General features: G+C 45.0%; 2 protein-coding genes across 3 annotated transcripts in view; one reads left to right on the top strand and one right to left on the bottom strand.

The window, feature by feature from the left end:
• Positions 1 to 831: 831 nt before the first annotated feature.
• LOC122363551 lies at positions 832 to 17489 on the bottom strand. Of its 2 annotated transcripts, none has more exons than XM_043332974.1 (6): positions 17350 to 17489; positions 9032 to 9103; positions 8340 to 8518; positions 5951 to 6145; positions 2205 to 2459; positions 832 to 1834 (listed from the first exon to the last, which is right to left on the bottom strand). In XM_043332974.1, exons 1-6 carry the CDS (start codon positions 17363 to 17365, stop codon positions 1610 to 1612), a joined length of 942 nt encoding a protein of 313 aa, XP_043188909.1. In that variant the 5' UTR covers positions 17366 to 17489; the 3' UTR covers positions 832 to 1609. The 2 variants fall into 2 exon arrangements, with proteins under 2 accessions (XP_043188909.1, XP_043188908.1); XM_043332973.1 differs by having other exon boundaries at positions 8340 to 8536; positions 17350 to 17457.
• Positions 10968 to 22777, top strand: part of LOC122363549 (WSC domain-containing protein 1-like) — a 16780-nt gene continuing 4970 nt past the window's right edge. The window contains exon 1 of the mRNA XM_043332967.1: positions 10968 to 11062. The gene's annotated coding sequence lies outside the window, so the exon portion shown is untranslated. The remainder of the gene's footprint in view (positions 11063 to 22777) is intronic.

Below are 22777 nucleotides of genomic sequence, written 5' to 3'. Positions count from 1 at the left end.
GAGCTCCGCTCTAGATCCACCCGACAGGACGCTGCCCTGGCCCTCCCGCGCATGAGAACTAACGCAGGCAAGCGCCGCTTCCTGTTTCATGTAGTCCGCCTCTACAACTCTGTCACCTGATCTCCGCGACATGTCTGTATCTGCTTTTAAACGCCACGTTTAAAGGGACTATCCCACCTTTAACATGGGGTTTGAGTTGAGATAGCCAAGTTTGCGGCGAGGTTCAGAAACCACTATCTATCTAGGTTGCAACCCCCGCGGCCTCTTGGTGTTGAAGAAATTCGTTCCCTTCATTTGAAAATGGGCCTTGTACAAGGCCCTATCTTCAACATGGAGCGACCGTTAGTGTGACGTCACCTCGTTTAGTCATTCTGATTTAAATGGGTTTGTTCGTTGAAAAATCGCTTAAAACTTGGTCTGAACTTTGTTGTGGTGCCTACAGAGTAAAAAGAATCAGCTTTATGACAGTAATGTGGCCTGGGGAAGGAGATAATTTTGGGCTGTGACGTCACATATTTGAAAGTTTGTGTTTGGAATATGGGAAGCCTAAGATGTTTAATGAAAAATAAATGCCAGAACCGTGTTCCTGGTCATCCAATCTATAAAGTCGGGCACAATTTAACTGGTTTTAACAACATTTTAGAAGGTGGGATAGTCCCTTTAAAGCGTCATTTTTACAGGTATCATGATCTATCTATGCGGTGGATAGGTAGTTTTATGTGATTTTGATTAGTTTTTGTGTGGTTGAGATGTGATTGTTTCATGCGTCGATTTTAACATGTTCTCTCCCTTTTATTAACACAAGTGACGCGACGCTCAGAATAGCCGGTATTGTATCGGAGAGTGTTTTAATTGTCAATACAATACAATACAATACAGCTTGGCACAGCCAACCATGGATTCCACATATTTAGCAGGCTGCTATTTTGTCTAATTTTATTTAACAATGCCCATTGTGCTCGTAAAAATTTGACTATCAGTAATCACTTCTGTATAACAGCTTCCGTCCTTAAGTTCGAAATCTATCATGAGGATGACGGACCACACTGTAATATTGATAAAAGCTATCAGTTGTATAAAAAAATGCGCACTGGACAGTTGTATTTTGATTCACTTTAGATGATCGCTGCGCACACCAACAAGTCGTGTGTTAAAAAAAAAAACACAATATGTCCCTGAACAACAAACAATATCATAACTAATAGGTACCTTAACAGTCAGCATAGGTAAGCATAACCGATTATCGCCATTGAGCATAGCACAACTGACATTTTCCGAAAGAAAGAAGCTTATAAATTTCTCTCTAAAACAGCGTATTGCAACAACCAGATACCTCATCGGTCTTGCGTCCGTCTCCCTGAGTGGCTGCCTCTGTCTGTATCTGGCTGTCTTTCTCTTCTCTCCTGTCTTATCCCTGCTTATCTCTGTCTTCTCTCTCTCCTCTCTCTCTCTCTCTCTCTCTCTCTCTCTCTCTCTCTCTCTCTCTCTCTCTCTCTCTCTCTCTCTCTCTCTCTCTCTCTCTCTCTCTCTCTCTCTCTCTCTCTCTCTCTCTCACATACGCATACGCATACAGCTTGGGAAGTTGGAAAGCACTTTTACTGAAAATACTTCAATCGTTAAATGGAAAATAAATATTTTCAGTTTTACGCAATATTTCCCGACGAGTTTGTCTGATTATCTCCTCAGCATTCTTGCTGTACTCGCTGTTGCGCTTTACGAAGACCCAGTCGATTGCCAGTCGCATGGCGATGTAGCCCTGCGACTCCATCAGATCACGCATCTGGTCCATTTGCGGATTGTACGAGAAGAGCAGCAGGTTCTCCACTAGTAATATCTGCGAAAACGACCAAATGTTACACGTTGAGTTAGGCATTTAGCAGGAACAGCGGAAACGGTGCTGAACTGTGCCGGCTTATTCAGCGCTAATATATACAGCGCTAATATGTACGATCTTATTCCAATAAATGCCAATGAGCCGCTGAGCTTAACACGGGGCAACGTCATGAAAAGTAGAAGAAATGGACAGCTATTCTGCTATGCCGTTTGTAGTCCTAAAACCCCAATAAAAAACTTTTTTTATACACCAGCCGGGTGCCAAAGTTTCCGTCGCTCACAGCCCCCCAAAATAACTAGAAATATGTGTCAATAAAGTGAGCGCCACTGTTCGATTTCCGGGATCATTTGCTCATGTTCATCTCCCTCACCTTGATGTCCAGCTCGTTCCAGGGAATGTGAGCTAGCACGCCCATCTCGGGGCCCTCGATGTCCAGGCTGAAAAAGTCCACTGACGTGCGGTTGAGCGCTCGCAGCACGGCGGCGATTGGTACGCAGGTGGCGCGGTGCTGGCGCGGTGGACGAGCAGTGTTGACTACGTTCTGTTCCTGGCTTCGTAGACGGTCAGCTGTGAGACCGTCTTCGACAGTACCCGATTCACCGCGTGAAGTCATGTGAAAAACCGTCTGTAAACACAGGTCAGGTTAGGGTAGGTTAGGGTTTGATCAAAGACAGGTTTTGAGCATGGTTATAGGAAGCAGCAAAGAGGCATATTGCCGTAGACATCAGAAAGGCAGCAATTTATAAACCAGGGTACAATTTAAGACTTAAAATCCACACTCCCCTTTCCTCCCATCGCTTTTACCCATCTAGCTCCGTCCCTTAAAGGAAACAGTCCACTTTCCTGAAATCAGTATTTTGCTATTGATTTATGATTTTTTATGCTCAAAATAATCATGAAATAAAATAAAACCTTTTTGTAAAAACAATTATTTTCTATATTTTAATATAGGACGAACTACATTCTATGTAAAATAATGTTTGACGCGGAAGCTTATTACGCATTGACCAATCATATTGCGTAGCTCAAACCTACGCATACTGCATTGGCTGTAAGCAGCACGCTGATTGGCTGACGATGACGTGGCTGCATTCCTGTGCAAGGCACGCATTCCTCTACAAGGCACTCTTTTCGGAACGAGAAATGGAATATCTTCGTCTAGGGTGATCGTTGAGCCGTAAAAGCTTCTGATTTGTGCTAGTCTCAGCTCAAGCTACGAAACTGCTATTCCAGCTCAAAACCCCATGTTAAAAGTGAACTATTTCCTTTAAAGGGACCCTCCCACCTTCAAAAAAGTTAATGAATTGGCATAAAAGTGATGTAGCGTGAATCACAAAGAGCGAAAATGAACATCTACCAAATTTTACCGGAAAATATTCAACCGTTTTCGAGATATAAGACTTTTATTTTTGTTTACTTTTTGGGAACTCCGCTGTTTCTATGACGTCACATAAAGGTTTTCTTTACGTCGGGATTTGGAAGCAATAATTTGGTATCAAAGTGCGACAAATATAGCGCGAATGATGCGTTTATCTTATCAAGGTCAATATATGATGGCCAACAAAGGATTCCAGGACAATTCTTCTTATGGCATTGTTTCGTATCGCAATTCTTCGTCTGCAAATCTTCGTCAGGGCATTTATTCGTATCGCATTACTTTGTCTCGCATCAGGGTATATGAAAATCGGCTCGCATTTCTTCTTCAACGCAAATATATGCAAGAGTAAGCATTGATGGACAAATAAATGCACCGACGAAGATTTGTAGACGAAGAAATGCGGACGAAGAAATGTCATGCGAGGATTCGTTCGGGTACCATGACATTTATGTGATTTCAAAGTCAAGGTTCACAGCTGATCTGCTAAATCAAGCCAAGAATCCAAACTATCAAAAAACTATAAATATTTGTTTGTCTGTCACAGAGGTCTCAAGCAATATAAGGTTGACATATGTTGAATCAAAAATCTACTGCTACAACTCACATCTCCTGCCTTAGTTTATCATTGTTTTAACTTGCTTTCAAGAGAAACAGAAGCCAGTATCTGATATCACTTCAGATGATTGTTTCAAGATCTGAGAGTTCAAATGGAATTAAAAGCAAGATCAAGATGAAACAGGGATTATTGCTGTTAAAGTAGTTTGGCCATGATACAACAGGCACATAAATCATTAGCCAAATCAAATACTGGTTGGTTTGTCAAGATGTTTGTTGTCTGTCGTCTGTCGAGCTGCTATGAACACTGAACGCTCTCACTCTTACTTTAAAGAGAGTAGTTTAAGTTGAATGGTAGTGAGCTGTAATTAGACAAAGCAGCTATTCAGTGCTCACATCAAGCCAGGCTAGGAAATGGCATCAACTGTGGTGGGAGGAAGCAGGTTCGGCAGGCCTATGTTGTAAACTTCTGTTGTGTCTTGTGTTTGATCAACTGATGTTTTCTGCTCTGTTTTGTGCAGTGATAGTAGCAGGTAACTGCATGCTTGTCAAATTATGTGAATAAACGAATTCATAACATTGCATTTTTCTCTCCATGCAAGGAACAAGTAAGATGTTGTAGAAAATGTAATAGAGGGCTGCATTGCTGATTTCATGCACTTTATCAGAGCTTTATTTAGAATTGCTTTCCTGAAAGCTACACACAGGCCACAGCACTGAAATTCACAATGTCATAGCTTTTGGCAGAAAAAAAGAAAAGACTTGCCTAGGTAAAATTGGCTGAAAGTATGGCAGAGCAGGTCTTGATGCGTATGCCCATCCGTGTGCTTGCCGAAGCCGAACTGACTGCAACACATTAACTCTGACCCACCATGGTAGCTGGCATATCCTGAACTTTCACCACTCTAAACAAGACAACTTTCAGCCCTCAGCATTGTATTAAAACACTGTACATGGCAGTTGACACTCAAAATTTGTTTCAGTGCCATCCACGGACAACATCAGTCGCCATTCACCAGGCCAGTAAAAACAGAATAGATAATAGCTTCAAACCCATGTAGTCAGAGTTACTAGGTCTGCACCTCAAAACAAAATCCAGGTGACATTCACCACGCCAGTAAAAAAAAAAACAGGTAGGTACTTAGGTAACGTAACAGCTTCAAATCTGGTAACATGTTGGTCGGACTTAACACTACCATATGTACATGGAATAATATGATACCAAACAATAGTGCAACCATTCTGGACAACAAAAGTGTATGATAAAATTAATTTAGAATACTTTGGCAGCATGATTTACGAGCACAGGCAGGTGTTACCTACCAGCCTTCTCAATGCTCGTAAAACCAACATTGTAGTTTTGATTTTACCTTGATTTTACCTTACATGATAACACACTTGGCTGCAATGGCACATTTAATTTAACACTGTGAAAAGACCAGTTATAACCACTTCACAAGCACAATTGCACCTCATGCCGACATCCTTTTCCAAAGACCGTCAGTCAGCAGCGTCTTTCGTCAAAACTGGAAGATCAATCCCCTTTCAACTGTTAACATCAAAAATATTTCTTCATAGTGTGATCTCCTATGGGAACCTTGCGGGAAAAGAATTAATGTCAATTGTCAGCTCTTCAAATTTATTTGGACTTAAACTTGCAGTACCATATCCAGTTTTCTTTGATATTTTGTTTTTCATTCCATGTTGAAGTTGAACACCAAGCTCCAGATATAGCAGGCAGCTTGATCATCTTCGGCCTTGGTATAATATCAGTCCAAGTTCCAGTGGTGGGTATCTTCTAATATTCAAATTAAAATGAAAAGCAATAGGCTTTCTCAGCGCCGACGACGGATTTCACGTTGATAAAAAAGGGAGCTCAAGGTCAGCAAAACTCGGGTTCAAGGAATGGCGGGCGTTGAAATGACTGCTGACGTCATCAACAAACCGCTAATGGTTAAGAGATAGGGACTAAGCTGGTCCCACCCTGCAAGTAAAGGGAAGAAATTTCTTGAACACCATAAAGCTGCGGGGGTTGCGACCAGGATAAATGGTGGTTTCTGAGCCTGGCCGCAAACTTGGCTATCTCAACTCAAAACTAATGTTAAGGTGGGATGGTCCCTTTAAGTTTTCTTCCTCCCTCTCTCCTCCTCTCCCGTCCTCTCCCATCGCCTCTCCCCTCTCACCGTGAACGGTCCCGCCGTGTGGCTGAGACAGGCCTGCAGTGCCCAGGCCCGGCGCCGTTTGGAGACCAGCCGCTGGAAGTTGCTCTCGGCCGGCTCCACCAGCAGACCCGTCCAGCCGAACCGACGCTCCAGGACGAGCGTGTTGGAGAGACGCTCTCCGTCCAGCGCTCCCGACTCGATGAAAAAGCCGCCAGTCTGCGGTCAGAGGGACACTTGAGGTCACCAAATTGGCCCGGTTCCAGTGACGTCATTTACAGCGTAAAAAGCGGCCGATCGCAACGAAACTTTCCTTACCCCTGAGTTGATCAATTTTACACATACCCTGACAATTTCATGACCCTGACTCAAATGATCTTTGACCTGTGACCTATTTCTCGGGACCATGTTTGGCCGGAATCGCGATTCGGCGTATGTATGTCGGCTCACATTATCTGCGCGTTTGCAGTCTTTTTGTGGTAGTAAACGTTCAAACATGTGAAATGATGTTGGTCCCATGCAATATGATGGATGTCAAGGTCACGTAAAGGTCAGGTCAGGTCATTCACCTTTGATGACCTGGGTTCACTTTTCGAGTTTTACATGTTTCTAGGCTCAAGTTAACCCGCGCTCCGTAGGGCTGCCGGCGGACCCTACCACCCGTAGGGGGGTAGGGTCCCCCTAAGATCTCGGAAATTTACCGGCCGATTTTCAAAATTCAAACAGCGTTCGATAGCCCCACCGGGGAACTACCTTGTGACCGAATTTCATTGACCTAGGTCAAACCGATGACGTCACAGGTCAGGTCAAAGGTCAGATTTTCACCGTTCACAGGCATTTCAAGAAATGTGTTGTGAAATCGAGTAAATTGGTAAGTTATTGAAAACCATCTATGATACATTGTTCGTCAAACACATACTTCGCTATCTGAGGTCACTGATACCAGGTCAGGTCACAGAGGTCAGGTCACTGGGGGTCACAATATGAAAGTGTCGTGTGATACATGTTTTATGGTCCATTTTACATGACAAATGCGATTATGTGGGTCAGGCAGCCCTTGGGGTCAGGTTAGATTATGTTCCGGTGAAGGTCAGGTCAAGGTCAGGTCAAATTAGGTCAAATTTCAAAGTTGATATTTTTGCATAAAATGGGTATCCATTCGATGCAGCTCGTCACGGGGAGTCTAATGGTGGTTTTTGTTTTGCCCTACGTGGTCTAGAATTGCCAAAAAATTGAGTTTGAAAATTTGACGTCATCATTTTTGAACAGTTTTTTCGCTATAACTTGGCTAAACAAGAAGATATCGATCTGAAATTTGGTATGTAGATAGAAGACGGTAGTTACTATGACATATATTAAGTTTTTGTCAAAACTCAAAAAACTTTTTGGATTTTTTGGCTAATATTTCCAAAAAATTGCATTTTTGATTTTTGTGGGTCAAAACTCGAAAATTTCAAAAATCCGAGATAGCAGTTTTGTAGCCCTGTCAATTCTACACCTTTTGTGTCTTGATCATTTTTCTGTATCTTCAAAGCTGTAGGCCTGACAGCTCTTCTCGCGAAGGTCTTTTTTCGGTCGAAAATGGCAGAACATGACGTCATTCTGACGTCATTTGTGGCCAACCTATCATAGCCTCTGGAAAAATCTTTAGTTACAATGTGTAAAATGGATGCCCAGAGGGGTCCTGAAAGTTTGGTGGCGATATCTCCAGCCGTTTAGGAAATATCGACGGAAAAGGACAGGGGCCGTTTCGTCCCTCCCCCCCCCCTACGGGGCGCGGTTTAATAGAGCTGATTTCGAATTTAGCAACCATTTCAACAGTTACGAAGTAGTTTTCGTGCCTTCGTATTATACGAAGCTGTCAGAGGTTGTTGACACCTACTACACCTCGGCAGGACGCCTACTGGTTGACCTGACCTGACCTGACCTGACCTGGCCCAAATGCATCAATACATTATCAGTGATAAAAAATAACATGAAAATTTCTGATCAGCACCCCGAAAACCCCCGTTACAACCTCACTTTACGAAGTTCTGATAAGTCCCAATTTTCCCGACTTTTGGGTCATTGACCTGACCTGGAAGGTCAACCAATGACCTAGAACCTTAAAATTTTGGTATCAGCGGCCTCCTCTCGTCACGGGCAACACGCTCGTTTTTTTCCGCTAGCTCGATCAGGGGCCAAACGTCAAGGGGAGGGGTCCAACGGACTTCTCCCCCCCCCCCCCACTCCATGCGTTCGCGGCTGGCAAAACACCAATACATTGTGAGTGTTAACATTGTGCATCTGTTTCATTTTTGTGTGCATAGTACGCAACATTTATCTTCCACGACAGACTGAACCTAGCTCGCTCGCCTTGATATCCCTCCCTTCTCAATTCTCGGAAGGCAGGACGGCACGGAAGGTATCGTACCTTGTTTCGCGTGAGCGCCTGCACAACTCGTATCTGCTCCGCCTGTCCCCAGCACTCATCGTCTGGCTTGGTCAGGCTGTAGGGAAGGGAGCTGGGAGGCCACAGTCGCGACCTCACCCAGTCCACCAGGACAGGACTGTCGGCAGGCACGTCCGCTCGCATGTGGAGCCGGCGGATGTCTGTGAAATGGGGAAAGACTTCACGACGAGGTGACAACCGACAAAGGGAGTGGGGGTAGCGTCAGAGTCAAACACCATATGAAGTGTCGACTGTCGGACGCACCCTGACCGCTGAAGGATGTGATCATACATGACCCAGGCATGACACAGTTTTAACTTGAATTTCGACATTACGTCTATGCATAGCATTATGGAAAAAATGTACGTGCACTGTACAGACACTGTTATTCCATCGATTGTGGCAGTTTTCCTCCCTCTCCCCTCACTTCTCAATCCTGACTGTGGATACTTTTGCAGACATTGTGCCCAGACAGTTCTACATACCCACAAAACACAAACGCTTTTTATCTGCGGGCTGAAAAAACTAGATCGGCAGTCAGGGTCTCGCATGTGATTAGCGTGACTGCCAAAAAGCTCCTTAAGAAGAAATATTTTAAGCCTTTTTTACAGCACTTTTTATTTATTTATTTTTTAGCATGAATTTGAACGACGTGGCAATGCTAGTTAACTCACCTATTACCCCAGAAGATGTCATCCATGCCACAAGGATGAGAGTGACCAGCAAGTCCAGAACGTGGTGTCGACCTGTAACGCATCCAGAGAGCATCCCTATACTAAAGGCGGTAACAAAGACGGTAGGCATTGGCATTTTATGAAACTATTGGTAGGCAGTGGCACACACTACACAGTTGCTCAGACTAAGACTGAGTTTCATGATCTGTCGAGGGTCGATAGTCTATTAGAAGATTATTCACTTATCATTAGCAACCGTTCACATGAGGCTGAGCCTAACGACTAATAAAGTCATTGGAAGTTCATCTCTACATATGTATATTTTTTCCTCAACAAAGTTAACAAAATACTGTACGTTTGCCGTTATCACATTGTGCTATCTTATTCTTTAGAATCAATTATTTAGCTGTTCTTTAGAGTTACCTATTTGCTGCTCTACGTGTTTTTCCTAAGCTTTTAAATTAGCCCTCGCCGGACCTTTTGGCTATCTACATACGCGCCGGCCGAGTGGGGGGGGGGGGGGCTGGTACGACCCCTCTCGCCGTTTCGCCCCTGATGGAGATAGAGCGTCACGGAAAAACACGAGCGTGTGCGCCGTTATGACTTATGAGACGCAGCGACTGGTACCCGATTTTAAGGTCTCAGGTCAACTGGTGACCTTTGAGGTCAGGTTAAGTGACCCAAGGCACGGGTTCAGTATTTAAGAAAATAACTTCACCCCCCCCCCCCCAAAAAAAAAGAACGGTCGCAGAGCAGCGATTTTGGCATTATCGTGTTCGCCTCGCTCAGGTGCGTCGAATAGGTAGTATAATTTTTGTTTGAATGAGGTCAAATTCAGATGTTGACCGGAGGTCATGTCGCATATCATTCGATTCGGTAGGTCTTCCCGAGTCTATTGGTGGCTTTCCGAGTCCCTAGCTCAATTTGATCGGGAAGTATAGATGAAAAACTAATGACCCAAGTGACGTCATTAATGACGTCACGCAAGGTCAACAATGCAAAAGTTAAGCATCGTTGTGCAAGAAATCACGATTCAGTGTGCTTGATGTAGTTTGAGATCGTTCCCGGCGCTAAAATAACAGTTTTCATTTTTCCGCGTTGACTTATAGGTAGTAGTGGAGTCACGTGACCGACCTAACCCCATGTGACCTTAAGGAAAAAATCTGAGATACAAAAGTTGTGAGAACTCTGGAAGATACTACATCCATCTCCTTGTATAATTTCTCCTGGCACTGAGGGCGTTGCGAAGTTGCGACATCTGAGGACCGTGCAGAGGTTCACTTATGACGTCATAGGTTAGTGACCTGACCTGAAAATGAGGCTGGTGTCACAAGGTGTAGCTTGGATCAAAGGTCAGGCATGCAAAGTTTCAGCTTTCTGTCGCCGGCGTGTTTGGAGCTATCGCAAAAAAAAAAACATGGGGGCCCGCCCACCCCTCTGCCAGCGAGGCTTAACCCGCGCCCTGCCGGTGACCGAGTGACGGATCACTTTGATACTTTCAGCAACTGATAAGGGCAACAGCACGTACAAAATCTATATCACATAATTTTGATATCGACGGCCTAAGGTCAGATCAATTTTGTGACCTCCCATTTTTTAAGTCAATGGGAGAAAAATGAAACGCAAGTTTTTGTACGAACGTCATTCTAGCTCTCTCAAACACCGATTTACTAAGTAATGGCACGATGAACCGGAACATGGCACCTGTGACCCCTCCTTGTGTCCTTGAGATCATCTCAGGTCACGAAAGCTATGCAACAGTTGTTCGCTAATACCTTATGAAGACATACTAGAGCGAGGAAAACACCTTAGATGTGTTCAGCTCGACGATACGGATCAACTGCTAGGTGTAACACAACCTTTTCTGGTCAGGTCATGACCTTAACCCGCGCGGCACTGGAGATCTCCAGCCGAACGCGCGGCGCTGAGGGAGGGGTAATTATTTACAACCCCCTGCTAACTCAAAAACTAAGGGCCGTAGAAATACACCGTAGGCGGCAATCGAAAGCTCGTAACGAGGAGGAGGTTCAGGTGAGTGCTTGAAATGTTCTTAACCTTCGCCCCAGTGGGGGGGGGGGGGGCATATGTTACCACCCTGTCGCGTTTTTTGCGTGTGAATAAAAAACCGCGGCGCGTAGCGCCGCGCCGCTTAGGGTAGCTTTTTGCACATCAATTATGTGTGAAATTTTTGACCTAAGGTCATGTCAGGTCAGGTCACCACTCACCAGGTCAAGTTAACTGACCAAGCCTAAAAAAGTTTGCAATCATGTCCAGCCTGCAGTGTTTGTCAGAGAGGTTTTAACCCTAGAACGCCTAGGGGGGGTTGAATCAACCCCCCCCCCTGAGGTTTTTCGAAGTGCACGCTAAACGGCTTGTCGTAGCGGGCTGAAATTTCCAATACCCTCTGGGGCAACCTTTGCGCATCTTTTGCCGAAAAAAAATTGATCGGGTCATGTCAGGTCACGGAGTTATGACGTCATAAGAGGTACAGCCTCCGGCCGACAGTTACCAAACGTGTGCGCCGAATCCCTAGGTTTTCTGCCGGTGATACCCACATTGTTTGATGGATCATGATGAAACTTCCCATGCATGTTGGGGCAAGCATTGGCTATCGTGTGGTGCAAGAAAATTGACCGGGTCAGGTCAGGTCACGGAGTTATGACGTCATAAGAGGAACAGCGTCCGGTACTATTTTTGAAAAGCGCCCGAACCACTATTTTGCTAATTCTTGTCACCTCAATGGGAATATGCAGCAATATTAGCTTCTATAAGGAGCAAATGGACCTTCCAAATCCAAAAATACAATCAGATTTCAAAAATTTAAATTTTGATTTTTCGAATTTCTGCCGCCGACTGTGACCTTGCCGACTTCCGGCGCTCCCAACGCGCCATTTTTAGAGCTAGGGAAACGAAATACATACCAAACGATAGAGAATTGATCAAGGAACACGATAGTGAAGGTTTCAAGTCGATATCTCCCACCGTTTTGCCGCAATCGCCGCGGAAAGTTGAAAAAAGTCTATTTTTCCGAAAATTTGACCTTTGACCGGTCAAAAGTAGGTCAAATGTTGACCTAGGACCACAAAATATACCACCAATCGCGAGATCTCGTTGAGAGCAATCCGTTGGTTTTTTTCCGCTAAGCTCTACGACCTTCCGTTTCGAAACGCCAGGGGGGGGGTCGTAACAACCCCCCCCCCCTGGTCGTTCGTGTTATGAGAAATGGCCTGGTCGTGCGAGGGTTGGTGGATTGCATGATGTTATGGGTGCCTACAATTCTATATCTCGGATTTTTTATATGCGTGACCTAAGGTCAGGTTAGTGCCGTGACCTTTCCATTATAAGTCAATGGAGAAAAACGAAAATGCCTCTAGATCCGTGTGTACGCATAGGAACAGTCCAAATATTTCAGAATCACAATAATTTGGACCACCCGTGACAACCAAGGTGCCTTTTTTGCTGATAGCCTCTAGAAAGGTCATCCGAAGTCATTTGAGGCTACAAACAGCTTTTTGCCAATAACTCTCGAATGGAAAAAGATAGAACGCTGGGGTTGGCCTCATTGTGTTTGTCTTGCCGAGACGCATCGACTGATATGCAACATGACCTTTCCCGATCAAGTCATGACTTGACCTTAGGTCAAATTTTGAAGTAGACCTTTCAAGGTCAAATTATAGTTCATTCGACGCGTCTCAGCAAGAGGAACACGTTTCTGGCAATAGAAATGTCCTAGTTTTTTGTTGGGTAGCCCCATCCCTTCTACCCCGTAATTGACTACTTTTGATACATCTCAGTGACCGTCGTGGCACGTGCCACGTGAAAAGTCAGGGGTTTTCAAGCTGTTTTGCAAAAGTAGTGATTTTGAGAGGCTCATATCTCAGCAGCCGCTTGGGCGATTGACTTGCGGTAATTTTTGTAGGGTAGCAGCATCCCTTCTACCCAAAATAGGATACCCTCGATGTATGTGGGTCACCCCCAGTGCACGTGCAAAATACAACAATAAGAGGTGCCAAATTTGTTCCCATTTCAGTAACTCGGTAATTACTGGGGCGATTTCGCTAAAACTTGGCATACAGGTATGCACCCACCAGGCATTGCATTCCCATGTGTTGCGGTTAGGGTGCTACTGCACGTGCGCACGTGCAGGGGGCGTTTCCAGATCTCGAGAACGGCTGGGCCGATTGTGCTCAAATTTGGTACACGGCTGGGGACCAGTTAGTAGGGTGCCGTGCAAAAGTCATTTTGGACCCCGTTTGCACATGCGCACGTGCAGAATGCTGCTTCCAGATCTCAGGAACGGCTGGGCCGATTGCGTTCAAATTTGGCACACCGCAAACGACCGGTTAGAAGGGTGCTTTGCACAAGCCCGTTGGAAGCACCCTCTCGCCCTTCCGCACGTGCAGGGCTCACTATCTCGCTCGCTCGTTCTTCGCCCAAAAGGCGTTTTACTGGTGGCATGTTTTCTGAAAAATATAATGATAATTGGCAAATTTTGACCTCTGGTGACCCCAATATTGCTTTAGATGAAATCCTTTCGAGCGTACGCATCGAGAGCTATCGACTGCTTTTTACCGTGTCTTTCTAGCCGCCGGGCTGAGGGGGGGGGGGGTGTTTGAACACACACACCTGCGGTTTTTTTCGCACATATCTATAGCGCCGCCGTTTTTGGCACACCTGTTTTTGCATCTTTTCCGCACATGTTGTGAAAAGTTCAGACCCAGGTCGCTCAAGGTCAGGTCACCATGTCACGCCAAGTGACCTCACCTCAGAAAAATTAGATTGCTCCTCATAGTTACCCCGACTGAACGATTGCCTTGAAACTTTCAGCGATTGATAAGAGTAGCAGTATCTATAAAACGTATATCTCGGAATTCTGATATCGATGACCTCAGGTCAGATCAATTTTGCGGCCTCTCCATTACAGGAGTCAATGGGAGAAAATTGAAAAGCGTCTATTGTGCACGAACGCCATTCAAGACACTCTGAAGCATCGGGATGCAGGCAAAATTGACACACTGAACAGGAAAATGGCACCTCTGAGTTCTGACCCCTCGTTATGTCCCCGAGGTCATCTCAGGTCACGAATACCTAATATCTAACAATTTTTCGCTAATAACCTCTGATAGAGGCATACAAGAGCGATGAAAACGCCTTAGATGTGTTCGGCTCGACGAAGCGGATCGAGTGATATGCAACATGACCTTTTCCGGTCAGGTCATGACCTTGACCTGGGGTCAAATTTTCAAGTTGACCTTTCAAGGTCAAATTACAGTTCATACGAAGCGTCTCGACGAGAGGAACACGATGCTGGCAAAAGTAATGTCGTGGCTCTTTTGAGTCTAAAGTTATTGCCGAAAAACACTTTTCGTAAAAACGTCTATTTTTGTTTTTTTTTTTTTGCCCTCTGGAGGCTAAACCGTTTACCTGAGGTCGAATCTGAAGGAATGTTGGCGAAAGAGCGTTAAACGAGCTATCGAATGCGCTTTTTCGCGGCGCTGTAGCTCTATCGGTTCCCGAGTTAGCCGTTGGCAGTTTTCAAAATGTTGAAATAGCCAACATTTTACCTTTGGTGACCTCTGGTGACCTGACCTTTGACCTGACCCAAAAAAATGAAATGACTGAAGTGTTCTCGTCCTTATTTTGGACGTTCTTTCGAGTGCCGCTTACCGCGTATCGCTACGTGGCCCAGGAGCCGAGTTAGAGGGGGGGGGGGTGTTCAGACACCCCCGGCCCGGCGCGGGTTAAAAAGGCCAAATGTGAGGTTAACGTCAGTTTAAAGGTCAGGACATGATTATTTGCTCCTGTCAGCAGAGGTGAAACATTCAAAATAGTGATTTCTGCCATAAAAAGTTTCCTTCTCTTTCGATGCATACATTTACGGGGAGCTCAATGGTGTTATTTTCATTTTTTCTGTGACGGAAACTTTGGTCAAAAAACGAAATTGAAAAATTACCTATGGACAATGGACATCTACGAAGATTTTGGACGATATTAAAGCCATTTTTGAACCGATTGACTTGAAATTTGGCATATTTAAGTGAATTTGATTCATAGGCATGCATAAACACAACTTAAAAGTTTTTGAAAAAAATATGTTTTTTTTAATCTTAGTTGTTTTCAATACCTAACACGATATTTTTTTTTAATGTGAGGGTAAAAAAAATCATATTTTGGGAATCTAGGGTGGTTATTTTTTACAACCCAACATTGTGCGCCCTGTAATATTTAAAAATTTGGAATTGCTTATTAGATGAAAGGAGAAGTTGCTGTTTAAATAGGTATTTTCCTTATTTTGGCCGGAAATCTCCTGTAGTGACGCTATTGAACTGTCATTTTTTCAAACCTTTCCGACGAATTTCGTCAAAAAAAAAATACAAAAGCATGTGTCAAATTGATGCAAAAGAGGGTACTGGAAGTTTACTGTTGATAGCTTACGTGGTTTATAAGTTATCGCAAAATCCTGGAGGGGGGAATGGATAATATATTATTAACCCCTCAGCACCGCGCGGGCTAACGTGAGGTCAAATGAATTATATTTCATTAGATGCGTCTCGACGAGAAGGGCACGATGCTGGTAAAAGTACCTAAGCATGTCAGTAGGTGGAACTATGGTCATGAGTACCCAAATATAGGAACGTTCCCATTTTTGGGAACGGAGTTCCCAAATATGGGAACGGGCGTTCCCATTTATGAGAACGGAAGGTAATTTTTCGGCCGTTCGCCCACTAAAACTCATTAGTGCATCACGTCTCAAAAAAGTGCACGCTAATTTAAGTATCTACTAAATCTCTATAAAATTATCTTTAATCTGACCGTTGAACAAGGAAATTGACCGTCGAATGATATTTTTAATGATTTTTTTTTTAATGACGGAATGGTGAAAACATGGGTTATACTACATTTAACATGCAATTTAAAGGAAAATGAAGCGTTTTTTACATTTTGAGGTCAAGTATAAGAATTTTCGCCTGGTTATGAAGTTTCATACTAGCGACACCAGATGCTGACATATGCAAGCGAACACGCGGACAGTCCCGAGGTAATACTGTTGACTTTTGGTCTCGGGGCGCACGACCGCGTGGAACGTCAGTGATTTTACCGAACTACTGTTGTAAACTCAGTTTCAGTGGTTTAAAATTATTCAGCTGTATTTTATCAGCCCGGAAAGACATTTTATTTGGATGCTAGCTGTTTAGCATTGTTTTATAAGGAGCGTCATGAGCGTGGTTTTTGTCTTCCGTGTTTCTAAGCATGATCGTTTTGGGGGAATTTCTCTTATATAGGTCGCTCTGTGTGGCTTATTTATAATTTTTATGCTGATTTCGATCATTCCTCGTGCCCATCCTACCAGGCCTTTTGCCACTTACACTCATTAAGAAAGGAAAAAACTAGATTTTCCATGGGACTAGGTGTTTTGAGGGTGTAACATATTCAGCGTTCCCATTTTTGGATACTTCCTTGTGCTCGTCAACTATCGGTGATAAGCAGACAGGTGCTTGACATGTCTCCACCCTCGGCGCGGACGGTGGATATAGGTATGGAAGACCTTGTTGAACATCGCTGAGCGTTGTGAATTACGTAATCCTGCAGAGGGGGGCGTGCCCGCTGCGAGATCGACGGGAATAAAAGCGCAGAAGACCGGGCGAAACATGCGACGGTCTTGCCGGAAAGGTCATCTGATGATTGTTGCTTAACAATAATTTGCGGCGTTGGACATGATGCTTGTTAATGAAAAGAGCCCCTGAAAGGCGTCGGTGAAATCGTTCCCAATTTTGGGTACGCCGTTCCCATAATAAGGAACGCTTGCAGCGCCAGTGTACGAGAGCGTTCCCAAATTTAGGTTCGCGGCCCGGATGATGGACTGCTTTAGAAATAGGGGAACGATTTGAAACTACGATGGGCCTTACAATATCAAACTCTTTCCCAACAATATTGAGACAAATATCAGGCGGTTCACGATCGTTTTATATTTTTTGGACGTCATTTAACGGTTCTTTTTCTTGTTTTAAATAATTCCTACATGGCGTTCCCATATTTGGGTTTATCGTTCCCAAACATGGGAACGAAAATGCGTTCCCGAAAATGGGTACGCTTGACCATAGTTCCGCCTACTGATGTGGAAAATTTGAGTCAAAGGTTATTGTAGAAAAACTGTTGTAGGCTATAACAACAAAAGCTGTAGCTCTATCCGTTCCTGAGATATGCGCCAGTTTGTCTTAAATTGTCGAAAATTGACCTGGAAATTCGTGCAAACTATCATAGAAGGACACTGTCGCTGACATGCACAAGAGTGACTGTCGCCGATTATCGAAACTTACCCACGCTCACCGCCATGACTTCCTCGCCGATGGCTGTTATCCGATCACTAAGCTCTGCTAGCTCTGCTCTGCCCTCGGTGGCGTCCGAGTACCGTTAGGCGGCGGCCGCGACCCGCGGCCATAACGGCGGCCGGAGCCAAGGCCATGCCGGAGCGACACCAGCGCAACCATCGGCGGCCGGTCGGAACTATCGCCACGGATCGTACTAGGGACGTTCCAAAAGTAATGCCTCCTATTTTTTAACTCAAAAAGTTGATGAGATTGGAAGATGGGGTGGCGTCATTAACCCGCGCCCTGCTGGGGGGGGGGGTGTTTGAACACCCCCCCTTGTGGTTTTTCGCGAATATCTCAAAAACGGCGGCGCGGAGCGCCGCCGTTTTTGGTACACCTTATCATACATCAATTCTACACATGTTGTGAAAATTTCAGACCAAGGTCATTCAAGGTCAGGTCACCAGGTCACTTGAAGTGACCTCACCTCATAAAAACTTTCAATGTCTGTCATAGCTACACCGAGTGACCGATCGCTTTGAAACTTTCAGCGATTGCTAAGGGCAATAGCATGTACAAAATGTATATCTCAGAATTTTGATATCGATGACCTAAGGTCAGGTCAATTTTGCGACCTCCCCATTATAAGTCAACGGGAGAAAATTGAAATGAGCCTCTTTTGGATGAAAGACATTATAAACACTCCCAAACACCGAATTACAAGTGTTTTAGACATACTGAACTTGAAAATGGTGTCCGTGACCCTTGTTTATGCCCTGAGGTCATCTCAGGTCACGAATGGTATCTAACAGTTTTTCGCAAATAACTTTTGATAGAGGCATTCTAGAGCGATGAAAACGCCTTAGATGTGTTCAGCTCGACGATACGGATCGACTGATATGCAACATGACCCTTTCCGGTCAGGTCATGACCTTGACCTGAGGTCAAATTTTCAGGTTGACCCTTCAAGGTCAAGTTATAGTTCATTCGATGCGTCTTGACGAGAGGAACACGATGGCGGTAAAAGTAAGCTCGTACAAGGCTTGGGTCAAAAGTTATTGCAGAAAAACTGTTTTCGAAAAAATCGGCTATTTTTGCAGTTTTTGCCCCCTGCAGGCAAAACCGTTGACGTTAGGTCAAATCTGAGAGAACTACTCAGAAAGGGCGTTAATAGGGCTATCGAATGCGCTTTTCCGCGGCGCTGTAGCTCTATTGGTTCCCGAGTTATGCGTTGGCTTCTTGGAAATTTTCGACATTAGACCTGGAAATCGGCGAAATTTTGCCTTCAATGACCTCTGGTGACCTGACCTTTGCCCTGACCAAAAAATTGACCGAAGTGATTTCGTCATTATTTTTGACGCTCTTTCGAACGCCGCCTTCCGCGTATCGCTACGTGGCCCAGGAGCCGAGTTAGAAGGGGGGGGTGTTCAAACACCCCCCCCCCCAGCAGGGCGTGGAAATCCAGGACCCCCAGCAGGGCGCGGGTTAAAACGAACATACTTTTTTTGTTCTACGTTTATTTTTCTACGTAGTCACCACTACTCTCAATGCACTTTTGCTAGCAATGAACGAGAGCCTTGATGGCTGGCTCGTAAAAGTCGGCGCCCGCCGAGGTGGTCCTTTTCTTCACGGCGGCAATGACGGCGTCGTTGTCTGGGAAGCGCTGCCCACGTGAGCCGTCCTTCAGAGGCGCGAACAAGTGGAAGTCGGAGGGTGCCAGTTCAGGACTATAAGGGGGGTGTGGCAGCATGTCCAGCCGAACTTTGCCACACATTCTGTGGTCTTCAGACTCGTGTGTGGCCTAGCGTTGTCATGTTGCAAACAGAATGTTTTTCTTCTTTTCTGGCCTTACTCGGGCTATCCGGGCCTTCAGTTTTGTCAACGTTTCAACGTAACGGTCAGAGTTTACAGTCGCTCCTGGTTCCAGGAAATCCAAGAGGATGACACATTGCCTGTCCCAGAAGACGGTGCACATCATTTTGCCTGCTGGCGCCCGGTGCGCGGACGTCTGGAGCGTGCTTTTTCTTTGACATCACTTTCACCGCTCTCAAAACGACGCACCCATCTCCTAACTGTGCTCTCATCCACCGCGTCTGCTCCATAGACCTTCTGCAGGCGTCGGTGGATGTCGATGGGTGCATTCCCTTCCCTGTGAAGGAATTCAATGACGCATCTCTGCTTCTGACGAGTTTCCATGACAAACTTCGTTTATCAAGGCCTCACGCGGTAAATAGCTGTGATAGAGAAATGAAAATTTAAAGACATGCGAGTTAAGGTAAAGTCATGATACGGTGCAAATTTCAACGCCCTCCGATCATTTGGGGCGGAGTTAAAAAATAGGAGGCATTACTTTTGGAACGACCCTCGTATGTTAATTAATTCAAATCATTTCGTAACGATATATTATGTGTGAACGAAAACTATACTAAAAATTTAAGAAAATGCATTTCATGTTAGGTATAGCTTAATTTCATGGTACATCTCGCGTTGTAAATAGGTATTCCGTATTTCAAGCGATAATTTGAATAGTAAATAATTGCATCTATTCAATTAACTTATAATATCATTGTATATGTTACATATTCGAAAAATGCCCCACCGGAATACGAAAGCCCACAAAGTAAGCTTTCTAAAAATGTGTATTAGTCACAAGTCAGTGATGGCTTAACCCTATTAGTGGCAGGCTCCTGGCTACCCCATATTAGTGGCAGGGGGGGGGGGCTGTTTACGACCCCCCCCCTTGATATCTCGAGATCTAACCGGCCGATTTTCAAAATTCAAACGGCATTCGATTTGGCTCACGAGATCTACATTTCTAAAAAAAAAAAAAAAATGTCAATAGGGGGTAGAGGGGGGTAAAAACGGGCAAATTGCAGATACATTTTAGACTGTTTATCACGGCCAGGTTTCTGAACCAATCTTAACGCAACTTTTGCCGATCGATAGAGAATGAACCAGGAATTCACATGGATCCTAAAAATATGCATTTTCAAAAATCATAGGCGGATACAGATCATTGAGATTGGGGGTACACAAAAAGTATAGTAAATAAGGTTTTTGTTGGTACTGTTTCTAAAAAGGGTGGCAATGGTCTTGTTATGTTACAATTTTCTTATGAGAGAACGACTAAAATTGTATTGGTCATGCATAAGCGGTGTCAGGGCACCTATGTTGGGAGGTAAAAAATAACCCCCCTTTTTGGACGCCTGGATCCGCCTATTATAGCAAAAACGTGTCAAAAGAGGATGCACAATAACTTTGTATATGTTATCACATGATACCTTTCATTCACTGTTCGTAAAACTGGTGCAGCATCGTGATCTTCGCCCTAAATTCGAATTCAGCTCCAAAAACTAGCCTAGAAACATGTCAAACTCGAAAAAGTGAACCGAGGTCACCCGAGGTCACCAAAGGTCAATGACCTGACCTGACCTTCAGGTGACCTTGACACCCACCCTAATGCATGGGAGCAACATCAAATCACATGTTTGAACGTTTGAAACCACGAAAAGCTTGCAAACGCGCGGCTAATGCGAGCCGACATGCGCCGAACCGCGATTTCGACCAAACATGGTCACAGAAAAGAGGTCACAGGTCAAAGGTCATTGGGGTCAGGGTCATGAAATTTTTAGGGTAGGTGTAAAATTGATCAGTGCGAGGGTACTGAAAGTTTCGTCGTGATCGGCCGCTATTTACGCGAGTTATTCGCGAAAAACCTTAGGGGGGTTGCATCACCCCCCCCCCTGTGCCGGCGAGGGTTAAGCTGCTTTTGACGCGGTTGTTTTCGTTGGCGGTCGATACAATATACACTTACTATAATTCAATGCGTACAACCAGGGACGTAGCCAAGGGGGGTGGGCGGAGGCCGGAAGGGGCGCCCGCCCCTCTCTTGGGGTTTTCAGGAGGCCCCAGGATGGAATCAGGCCAACGTGGGCCGACGTTGGCCAAAATCACGTCGGAGGCGAACGAAATTCACGGGAATCTCAAAAATGACGTCAGAACAATCAGGGCCCTCTGACCAGCCTGACAGCTAGCTAGGGTCCTTCTCACCTCCTGTGAATAACCACTATAGGTATGTGGTTGGGTGGAACAGACTAGTGAATAACCACTAGTCTGTTCCATATCAAGCTTGCAGTCGGAGTTTCTTCGGCAAATCGCTCCTCCGCTCAAGAATTTGCGTCTTAACATGTAAAAGCTGTATATACAGAAATCACACACTGCTTTCAGCATGGCACTTCGGCTGCAAGCTTGAAACGGAACAGAGTATAGATGACGCTGTCTCAACAGTTTTGAATTGCAGCAATTTTTAACTGTTTTTTGCACCAATGATATATTGGCACATTGTTTGGCGGTTTTCAAGTGGGGGCGAAAGTACAATTGTTAGGGTGCATCTTTAAAACCTCTGCAATATTCATCACGAGACGATTGGCAGCGCTTTTTCTTCCGAAACTATCAAGTGAAACCATTTCAATACTTATATGGGTCACGAAAGGAGTGGCGACACATCTTCATGTTTTCGGGCGGTCTGCATGACTGCTGGTGATAGTGTCATGTTGAATTTTCTATGAAAGTTCGATTTGACCTTTTCCACCGATGTGAAACTTTCTCACCGATGTTCTATGGGTGTGAGATTGTCATTTTATAGATATCTTCTCTCAAAAATGGCCAAGCGAGGGATTTTTTGGGCCCTCGTGACTTGGTCGGCGAAGGGTAGGCGTGGAGGGTAGCACCTGGGGGCCCGCTAGGGCCCCTCTGACTCCTCGGTGGAGAGGAGGTCCTCTGTGGGTAGGAGGCCCTCTGTAGAGAGGAGGCCCCCTTAGAGAGGAGGCCCTCTGTAGAGTGGAGGCCCTTTGCAGAGATGAGGTCCTCTGTATAGAGGAAGTTTTGTGTATGTAGAGACGAGACTCTTTGAAGAGAGGAGGCCCTATATATGTAGATAGGAAGCCCTCTGTAGAGAGGTGTAGAGACTAGAGAGGAGGCCCCCTCTGTAGAGAGTAGTCCCTCTGTAGATAAGAGGCTCTCTGTGGGCAGGAGTCAAAGACAGCGTCGTATATTAAGTAGAGTGGAGGCCCACTGTAAGAAAATTACCTTCTGGCTTCTGGTCCCTGCTACTCTCTATCACTATAGTGAGAACTGAGAACTCAGGAAACTGTAAAGAATAGACTCCCAACCGCGTCGCCACCCACTGTAGGAAGGGACAGGGGCTCTGTAAGGAGGAGGTCCTCTGTAAACAGAAGGCCCTATGTAGACAAATAAGTTGTATAAATGCGCTCAGACAAATAATACCGGGTGCCGTCAGCTTGACACCCATCCTAACGCATGGGAGCAGCATCAAATCACAAGTTTGAACGTTTGAAACCACGAAAAGCTTGCAAACGCGCGGCTAATGCGAGCCGACATACGCCGAATCGCGATTCCGGCCAAACGTGGTCTCGGA

Source organism: Amphibalanus amphitrite, unplaced genomic scaffold (genome assembly GCF_019059575.1).
Source record: "Amphibalanus amphitrite isolate SeventyFive unplaced genomic scaffold, NRLGWU_Aamphi_draft 000627F_arrow, whole genome shotgun sequence".
Lineage (NCBI taxonomy): Eukaryota > Metazoa > Arthropoda > Thecostraca > Balanomorpha > Balanidae > Amphibalanus > Amphibalanus amphitrite.
This window is presented reverse-complemented; position numbering and strand designations above follow the sequence as displayed.

Excerpts from the sequence above, each read along its gene's own strand:
- LOC122363551 (XM_043332973.1), bottom strand. Across the intron at positions 6,146-8,339 it reads AGGCGCTCACGCGAAACAAG|ACTGGCGGCTTTTTCATCGA; the intron begins GTACGATACCTT and ends CTCTGACCGCAG. Across the intron at positions 2,460-5,950 it reads ACACGGCGGGACCGTTCACG|ACGGTTTTTCACATGACTTC; the intron begins GTGAGAGGGGAG and ends CTGTGTTTACAG.